We start from the raw sequence: 9,810 nt of genomic DNA, 5'->3' as shown, positions 1-9,810 counted from the left end.
TTCATTACTGTTTGTGGGGGGGGGGGTGCATATTTCTAAAAGATTGTGTCTCAGCAGATAAGAACATAGTTTAATTTATTTGATTTTAGCATGGCACATTTCTTTAAACATGTTAAGCATGTAAGAGATGTTACTTGAGATTAATTACATGGGATTGTGCAGGTCATTGCCCCAATTCCTGTCCCTGACCCTCGCATATCATAGGCCATTTTGATGCATTTCTAAGACAAAAAAAAAAAACAGAAAAAAAATTTACAAAATGAGTAGCTTACATTAAGAAATTCTTTCTAACCATGCTCTGTCCTGCAAAAAAAATTCTGAGAAAGATGCTTGCCCACTTCTGTTTCTTACTTTTTTATCTGATACACTTAGAAATGACTCATCTTGAAACTCTTCCTGTGAAGGCAAAGAGCAGTCGAAAGTGTGGCGTTCCATTTACCAACACAAATGAAGAGAGAAGAAAAACAAACATCTCAGCAAATTCCCTAAATACACTTCATGACTTGATTGTGGTTAAGTGTGAAGACAGAACAGGGCTTGCGGATGCCTCCAGATCGGTGCTGGAGCCTCTGGCCGCTGTCTCGAGTTTCTGGTAAGGAACGCTGCATCCCGGAGACTAGCAGGTAGCTTATTTTTCTTATTATACATCATGGCTGGAGGGTCATTCTCTTCTATTTCCACTTATTCCTCCCCAACTTATATTTCCTTTGTTTTGTCCCCATGTGTGCCTTTCTTCTTCTAAATATTCCACACTCTATTTATCTTTCTTCTTAATACATTCATTCTAAACCGATATGTCATTTCCCCCTCTCTTAGGTTGGCTGAGTTTCTCCTTCTGACCTTTGATTCCAGTCTTCCCCAATAGTTTTGTTTTTTCAGATCATTGATTACCCACTATATATATGTATAGATAGATATATTCTTATTATATCTCTTTCTTATTTGTATGTATCATTTTATTTATTCCTTCTTGCCACTGACTGTTATCCTATCATTAGAATTTGGTTCTGGAATTTGCTTTACCTGTCATAGTTGAATTTTAGTTTCAAATTTTACTAACATTTTAAGTTATTGTCAGTCAAACCAGTATTAAAAAAATAAAACTAAAAATTCTCTATTTTTCTCAAATGTAGAGATATATTTTAGTCAAAACAGTTGGAGAGTTATAAAAAAGATCATGTTCCGAAAGACTTTAAAACTATGATTTATACATACTTTCATTTCAAGGCAGATAATATGTAATATCTAAAATAGCTCCTACTGGATTATTCACTTGCTTTATATTGGAATTTTGCTTTTGTGAGTCTTGAACATCTCAATTTGTATGGTTCTCAGCACCTTACCCCTTGTTAACGGTACCAAAGGCTTGTCGGTTACATGATTCTTCAGAGTGAAAACAGTATCAGCATCTGAGAACCCTCCTGGGTGTATGTGTAAAAGTCAACTAAGTTGCTGAGCGTCAGTTTCAAAAACTACAAAATAAAAGTAGAGACAAGGCAAGAGGATTGCTAAGTTTATTTTCAGTCCTAGCATTCTGTAACTCTGTCCTCCCCTCAGTGTTTTAGGGATCTGTGCGTGGATGTGCGTGCTGGAGCAGGACGGGGGTCAGGGTCTCTGCCAGGCACGACAAGGCAGCACTTGAATATTTGAGTAGGTAAGGCTACAGAGAAGGGCATGAGAATAACGCTTTTAAATTATTATGTTGCTGACTCAGTTATTTTAACTTCTGCTAATTATTCAAAACCCTCTGAGGACATTTTATTAACTCAGCAGAACTATTTCCTTGTTATAAAAATACTTGTGGCCTCTGGAAGGAAAGCGTAAAATTCTGTTATAGCCCCTAGGAAATGGGAACTGGAAAATAAAAAGGAAGTTAGAAAAGAGCATTCTGACTGTATTAAGTGGATATAATTAGAATTTTAAACTTTGTTAAAAGTAACAAAGTAACACCCTCCCCCAAATGAACATCCATTTCTTTCTTTGTTAAAAGAAAAAGTAATACCCTCCCCCAAATGGACATCCATTCATTCAAGTAATATTTAATCTTTATGTCATAAGGCATTGTGCTAAATTCTGTGGAATAAGCATTTAGGGACAAGACTCATTTTTTTTTTACCACCATGAAATTTAAGGTCAAAATGATAAATAGAACAGCCACCATAATAATTACAATACAAGATAAAATGCATCATTTCACAGAGAATATGAAGAGATTCAGCCCTGACTGGTGTGGCTCAGTGGATTGAGCACTGGCCTGCAAGCCAAAGGGTCGTGGGTTCCATTTCCGCCAACAAGGTCCCTAGTTGTGGGCGTGTGAGAGGCAACCACACATTAAGGTTTGTCTCCCTCTTGTTCTCCCTTCTCTCTAAAAATAAATAAAATAAAATTTTTTAAGAAAGAAAGAAAAGAGTTTCAAACAGCACACTCAAAAGAAATTTAAGAGGCTGAAGAACTAACTTCTGATTGGGATTATGAGAGGAAGTTCCAGGGAAAATATGGTATTTGAACTGGATCTTGAAGAATAGCTAGACTTTAACAGGCAGCGATTAAAGATGGAGGGAAGAGGAAGTTAAGATGAAGGAAACAAGTGCAGATAGAAGCCAAGGAACAGAAAATGGCATTAACTTGGGACATTGAGCTCTTCAGGAAAACTGCAAAGTCAGGGATGTTTTTAGGAATGTTGAGAATTAGGGGAGGATAATGTCACAGAGGCCAAGAGAAGAGAGTGTGGAGGAGTTAATGTATCAAATGATGTGTATTATATTCTGGAGGATGGAAACAGAGAAAAAGATGCTTGGATATGTTACTTAGATGTAATGTCAGCAAAGTGATAGAAGCAGAAGGCAAATTCATGATGTGAGAAGTGAGTGGTAAAAACAACAGACCCCCCCAAACAAGCCAGTATCTTTGAAAAACAGAAACTAGGCTACATTTGGACATAAAAAACATAACATCCTGATGCAAGCGTGATCCTGCACTGGGTAAAACTGTGGGCAAATCAGCTAGACGAGATCCTTTGGGGCCATTTGGAAAATTGAATAAAGATTGAGTATTCCTTACGGTGCAATTGTGCTGCATCGGGGGAGACTGCGGACTGAGAAAAAGAAAGCCGTTCATAAAACGACATGCACTTGCACCCTCAGCCACAGCGACGACGTTCCCGACAGCTAAAACCCGGGAGCAGCCCCATTGACAGATGAGTGTATGAACAAAACGTGGTCTATGCAGACAACAGAATGTTTTCAGCCTTAATAACAAAGGAAATTATTTTTTATTTAATCTTTATGGTATTTTTTCCCATTACCCTTTGTCCTCCTACACCCCCCTCCTTCAGCAAACACCCCACTGTTGGAAATTCTGACACACACTGCAATATGGATGAATCTTAAGGACATTATGCTAGCTAAGTGAAAGAAGCTAGTCACACAACAAAGAGGAAGGCTATATGATCCTACATATAACTAGAAACAGAATATAGAAGGGTGGTGGCTAGGGCTGGCAGGGGGTAAATAGAAAGTTGTCTAATAGACACAGAGTTTCAGTTTGGCAAGATGAAAAAGTTCTAGATTTTGCACAATAATGTGAGTATATCTAACACTACTGAACTGAACACTTAAAAACATCTAAGATGGTAAATTTTATTTACATGTATTTTACCACAATTAAAAATTATTAAGAACAAATATACACATATGACATAATAAGTTTGTTAAACTTAACAAAAAGTATACATACATATAGATGTGTATATATTACTGTAGTATAATATAATATAGTATAGTATAACATGAAAGATCCAGAGGGTGTAATTAAGGTGCTAAGGTAGTAATCACTGACTGGTGGAATATGACATTTTTATTTTATTGTTCTTACTTGTCCATATTTTCCAAATTGTTTCATGCATATTTTCTGTTTCCGTAATAATAAAGCAATTATTACTGCTACATTCAATACAAAATAAATAAATAAGAAAGAAATGGTAGCCCTGAATGGTGTAGCTCAGTGGATTCAGCACGGGCCTACAATACAGACGATCGAAGTTCGATTTCCAGTCAGGGCACATGCCTGGGTTGCAGGTCAGTTCCCAGCAGGGGCCAGTTCCCAGCAGGGGATGCACCAGAAGCAACCATACATTGATGTTTCTCTTCCTCTCTCCTTCCCTTCCCCTCTAAAGATAAATAAATAAAATATTTAAAAAATATATAAAAAATGTTTTAAAAAAAAGAAAGAAAGAAAGAAATGGTGGGTGGTGAGAAAATCAATGTCAAGAGTGTGAACAACTCTCGAGAAATTGGACAGCAGAAGAAAAAGCTGAGCTTGTATCTAAAAGACATAACTGAGTCTAGAACACCTTTTTCTGCAGTCATGATGGATCCTTTGAAAATCTGGTGCAGGCAATAGATGAACCTTTTGCCCTCAAGGAAATAAAAATATGTAAAGGTAAAATATTCTATATCAGTTGAGGTGGTAATGGAATTAGTTCCTCAAACCCCTTTCGTGGATCTAAAGTTGGGAACTCCTGATATAGAANTTACATGTATTTTACCACAATTAAAAATTATTAAGAACAAATATACACATATGACATAATAAGTTTGTTAAACTTAACAAAAAGTATACATACATATAGATGTGTATATATTACTGTAGTATAATATAATATAGTATAGTATAACATGAAAGATCCAGAGGGTGTAATTAAGGTGCTAAGGTAGTAATCACTGACTGGTGGAATATGACATTTTTATTTTATTGTTCTTACTTGTCCATATTTTCCAAATTGTTTCATGCATATTTTCTGTTTCCGTAATAATAAAGCAATTATTACTGCTACATTCAATACAAAATAAATAAATAAGAAAGAAATGGTAGCCCTGAATGGTGTAGCTCAGTGGATTCAGCACGGGCCTACAATACAGACGATCACAGTTCGATTCCCAGTCAGGGCACATGCCTGGGTTGCAGGTCAGTTCCCAGCAGGGGCCAGTTCCCAGCAGGGGATGCACCAGAAGCAACCATACATTGATGTTTCTCTTCCTCTCTCCTTCCCTTCCCCTCTAAAGATAAATAAATAAAATATTTAAAAAATATATAAAAAATGTTTTAAAAAAAAGAAAGAAAGAAAGAAATGGTGGGTGGTGAGAAAATCAATCTCAAGAGTGTGAACAACTCTCGAGAAATTGGACAGCAGAAGAAAAAGCTGAGCTTGTATCTAAAAGACATAACTGAGTCTAGAACACCTTTTTCTGCAGTCATGATGGATCCTTTGAAAATCTGGTGCAGGCAATAGATGAAGGACCTTTTGCCCTCAAGGAAATAAAAATATGTAAAGGTAAAATATTCTATATCAGTTGAGGTGGTAATGGAGTTAGTTCCTCAAACCCCTTTCGTGGATCTAAAGTTGGGAACTCCTGATATAGAAGTTATTGTTTGTTTGTCCATTAGACTCATTTGTTTTTTTATATATATTTTGTTGATTATGCCATTACAGTTGTCCCATTTCCCCCCTTTCATTCCCCTCCACCCTGCACACCCCCTCCTCCCATTTCCCACCCTTTAGTTCATGTCCATGTGTCACAAGTTCTTTAGCTTCTACATTTCCCACACTACTCTTGCCCTCCCCCTATTTTCTACCTACCATCTATACCACTTATTCTCTGTACCTTCTCCCCCCTTCTCCTCCTCCCACTCCCCTGTTGCTAACCCTCCATGTGATCTCCATTTCTATGGTTCTGCTCCTGATCTAGCTGTCCTCTTAGTTTGCTTTTGTTTTAGGTGTGGTTGTTAATAACTGTGAGTTTGCTGTCCTTTCACTGTTCGTATTTTTTATATTCTTTTTTTAGATAAGTCTCTTTAACATTTTATATAATAAGGGCTTGGTGATGATGAACTCCTTGAACTTGACCTTATCTGAGAAGCACTTTAGCTGCCCTTCCATTCGTTTGTCTTTAATAGAAAATGTGGGGTAAGGAAAGGAACCAGAGGAGAATGAGAGATTGAAAGTGCAAGAAAAAGGAGAAATATACATTGATATAAACTTCCAAATGAGGTTATTATTTTGATACAGATTTAAATTGGTACAGTAAATTTAAATGGTCTATCAGAGAGTGTTTTGTGTGATCCAGTGTGAAGTCAAGGAATACAAATTAAAACAATGTGAGGGGGCTTGTGTGGTCCTACATCATTATGTGGGGAGGCTAGATTTCTAAGAATACTGATTTTTTTAAAAAGATAATGTTACTTTCAACATGTTTGCTCATCTTTTTGCAGAAATTTAGCAATGGAGTCTTTCCCTAATGAGACCAATTCAACTGACCTACACCAACTGCCCTGGACTGAACCCCAACTGATTCTCTCCATGGTCATCCTCAGCCTCACTCTCTTATTGGGATTGCCAGGCAATGGGCTGGTGCTGTGGGTGGCTGGCCTAAAGATGAAGTGGACAGTGAGCACCGTTTGGTTTCTCCATCTCACGCTGGCAGACTTCCTCTGCTGCCTCTCCTTGCCCTTCTCCATGGCTCACTTGGCTCTCCAAGGACACTGGCCTTATGGTCGGCCCCTATGCAAGCTCATTCCCTCCATCATCATCCTCAACATGTTTGCCAGCGTCTTCTTGCTGACTGCCATTAGCCTGGACCGCTGTCTTTTGGTGCTCAAGCCGATCTGGTGCCAGAATCACCGCAATGTGAGGGCAGCCTTCATTATCTGTGTATGTGTCTGGGTGGTGGCTCTTATAATGTGTATACCTGTGTTCATATACCGGGAGATGTTCACTGTAGACAACAAAAATATGTGTGGCTACTATTTTGGTGGCGATAGCTCCTTCGACTATTTGAACTTCACCTTTGATGGACTGGAAAATGGATCTTTTGACAACTCCATTGTACAGCTGTCTGGAAAAATGGATGATAGGTTAGATGCTTTCCCTTTACAAACTAACGACCACCCTTGGGCAGCTACTACTCTCCTTCCTTCTCAAACATTTCAAAGACTTCCTGGAGATTCACGCCCTGTGGATTCGACGAGATTATCTAATCAACACCCATATCATAAACTAATTAAACCTGACGATGAGGTCTTACCCACAATCCCCGTTGGCCTCCCCACTGATGATCACAGAACTGACCCACTGAGTAACTTAAATGCTTCCCTGTCTACCCATTTAAAGCTTTTCTCTACTGCCTCTAGTAATGCCTTGTACATGGCTGAGCTCCCGCAAGATTTCCAATATGACGATGAAGACCTCTTTGCACATGACAATCCAGTTCCAAGACCGCTGGTAGCAATGGCCATCACTAGGTTAGTGATGGGTTTCCTGCTGCCCTTGACTGTCATGCTGACCTGTTATGGCCTCATTCTCTCCCGAATGCGACGAAGCCGCTTTGCCAAGTCTCGAAGCAAAACCTTCCGAGTGTCCATGGTGGTGGTAGTTGTCTTTCTTGTCTGCTGGGCCCCATACCACATTGTTGGAGTCCTCTTATTGTTTATTGACCCCCGTACTCCCTTTGGGGAAGCTCTGCACTTCCTGGACCAAGTGTCCATTGCTCTAGCATCTGCCAATAGTTGCTTGAATCCCTTCCTGTATGCCTTCATGGGAAAAGATTTTAGGAAGACAGCAAAGCAGTCCATGCAGGGAATTCTGGAGGCAGCTTTCAGTGAGGATCACACACATTCTACCAGCTGTACCCAAAACAACACCCTTTCCGAAAGAAACAGCAGTAGAGCTGTGTGAAAATATGGAGCACTTGGCCCCAGCAGAGCTTCTTAGGTATTCACTGAGTGTGATGATATGTTTCTAAAAGGACAGGGACATGGTGAGCAAGGATTTCAGAAAACACCAAAGACTCAGTGTAGAGGTCTTCAGAGTGGGTCCTGGACCAGCTGCATTGGTAGCACCTGGAAACTCTCCGGCCCCACCCCAGAGGATAACAAGGTCCCCTGTTTCTGATGAATGCTAAATTTGAGAGTCAATGCAGAGCTTAGTCTATGTCAATCCCAAACTAAGCCTACTGAAATAAGCGAGAACCTAGTCTGCTGTAAAATGATGTATCCATCATTAAAGTTACTATTTATATATCTAAATTCCCTTCCAGATTAATTTTAAAACCAATTCTTCCAGCTTTGAGTGAAAGATGATTAATTTATTCTATGGCTTTACTGTTGTACTGCTGCTGGTGGTGGGATGGTTATAAATAAAGAGAAAGCGCAAGAAGAAATCCCCTACGAAAACAAGGACCTATGCAACTTAGTCTGGAGCAAAGTACAATGCCAGACACTTATTTGAAAGACTCATGGACACAGGACAATTCCAAGCTTCCATCACTGCAATAGTCATCTGCTGTGCAAACCAACAACTGACACAGAACAACCTACTCATGGACTGGGATGTACCCTGCCCTTTGAGGAGGTCTTTGATCAGTTCCTTTACTCTGCCCGTTGATAGCACCATCCAACTTCTCCTGATCTTGAATTCATTAGTTCCTTATTCCTCCCCTGCCTCTAAGTCTTCTTTCACACTACACTTTGTACCTACACTAACCTCTCACTTCAAAAGTTTAAAATCATTGGAAAATGACTGAGTAGCCTCCCAGAACACCATCAAACATATTAATCCGTGACGATAGGTATAGATCTTTCACGCTATAATTACCAGATGTATCTTTAGGTTTTTTCATTAAACTTCATCAAAATAACACATATTCATGGTTTAAAGAGATTCAAGGTTTATCATGAAATATGAGACGTTTCCTGCCCCACTCTGTCCAACTGCTCCCTCCTCCCAGAGATAACTCCCATTTCCCAGAGATAACCCTTGCAACGACTTGTGAGGTTTCTTCTGATATCTGCCGTGATATTTCTAAGTCACGGGCTTATGCTGATCGTTTTTGTAGACATGATAAAAATAACTCCTTGTTTTGCAAGATGAACTTTATCCAAGCCCATTTATATTTTTCTTTATCCAGAGTCCCAATATTCACTAACCATCACACTTCAATTCATTCATTACCACACATTTTCTTCCACTTCCTCTCTCCATTCCAACCATATAGATATATAACTTTCCTTCTGTCCTTCTTTCATTTTATAAAAGCATTGTTCGATTCCCTATCACCTTCTTGTTTTCTCGGTATACAAATCCATGTGTTAAACCTCTAAAATTTCAGGTTTCCTTGCACGTCAACATAGCTCCTTCTATGCTGAATACAATGATTTAATCTAAAGATAGAAAATGAGAAGCTCTTGACTTGCTATGATTGATGTGAGGGTCTGGACTACAAATTTGTTACAAAGAGCTATACAGGAAATTTCAAATAACTTGGAATTCTTTCACCCTGTGAGGTAATGCCTGATATGATGTACATTTGCAGGCTACCTTTTATTTTAATCTGCTTATATATTTGATGCAAATAAATGGTTTCTTTCTCATGGTTCCTTGCAAGGTTCAGAGATTCATGGATCCTTTTAATTGTATGACACTCCGAATATATCATAATATCTAGATACGCAACCAATAAATCTTGTGAGTAGCTGCAGGTTTGCTCTAATAGCAGTGCGCTAGGCTTCTAATAGCAATGGGCCAACACATCTCACAAGACCCTGGGTGTAAGTCCCAAACTCCTGAGGTTAATACATAGTGTATTAGATGAAGGAACTTGGCATAGGTACAAAGATTCAATCATTGGCATTACTGGGCTCCTTCTAGAGTGCCAGTTACCTTGGAAATGTATCCTGAAAACAATTTCTATGATAGGAATTCCCTCATTTCTGATTAAAACTTCTGGCAAGTACCTGTAAGTACTCACAGGAAGT

At 38.9% G+C, this 9,810-nt stretch overlaps 1 protein-coding gene across 2 annotated transcripts; it reads left to right on the top strand.

Annotated features, from left to right (window-relative positions):
- The first annotated feature begins 409 nt into the window (after window positions 1–409).
- C3AR1 (complement C3a receptor 1) lies at window positions 410–9,428 on the top strand. Of its 2 annotated transcripts, none has more exons than XM_037068309.1 (2): window positions 410–623; window positions 6,271–9,428. In XM_037068309.1, exons 1-2 carry the CDS (start codon window positions 544–546, stop codon window positions 7,730–7,732), a joined length of 1,542 nt encoding a protein of 513 aa, XP_036924204.1. In that variant the 5' UTR covers window positions 410–543; the 3' UTR covers window positions 7,733–9,428. The 2 variants fall into 2 exon arrangements, with proteins under 2 accessions (XP_036924204.1, XP_036924207.1); XM_037068312.1 differs by having other exon boundaries at window positions 542–623; window positions 6,251–9,428.
- The last annotated feature ends 382 nt before the right edge of the window (window positions 9,429–9,810 follow it).

The sequence above is a fragment of the Sturnira hondurensis genome, unplaced genomic scaffold (genome assembly GCF_014824575.4).
Source record: "Sturnira hondurensis isolate 20B ecotype Veracruz unplaced genomic scaffold, ASM1482457v3 Scaffold0017436, whole genome shotgun sequence".
NCBI classification, from domain to species: Eukaryota; Metazoa; Chordata; class Mammalia; order Chiroptera; family Phyllostomidae; genus Sturnira; species Sturnira hondurensis.
The sequence above is the reverse complement of the archived record's forward strand: the minus strand, read 5'-3'. Positions and strand labels throughout refer to the sequence as shown.

Coding starts and splice junctions, on each gene's coding strand:
- C3AR1 (XM_037068309.1), top strand. CDS start 544: ATGCCTCCAGATCGGTGCTGGAGCCTCTGGCCGCTGTCTCGAGTTTCT. Junction 624..6,270: donor TGCATCCCGGAGACTAGCAG/GTAGCTTATTTT, acceptor ATCTTTTTGCAG/AAATTTAGCAATGGAGTCTT.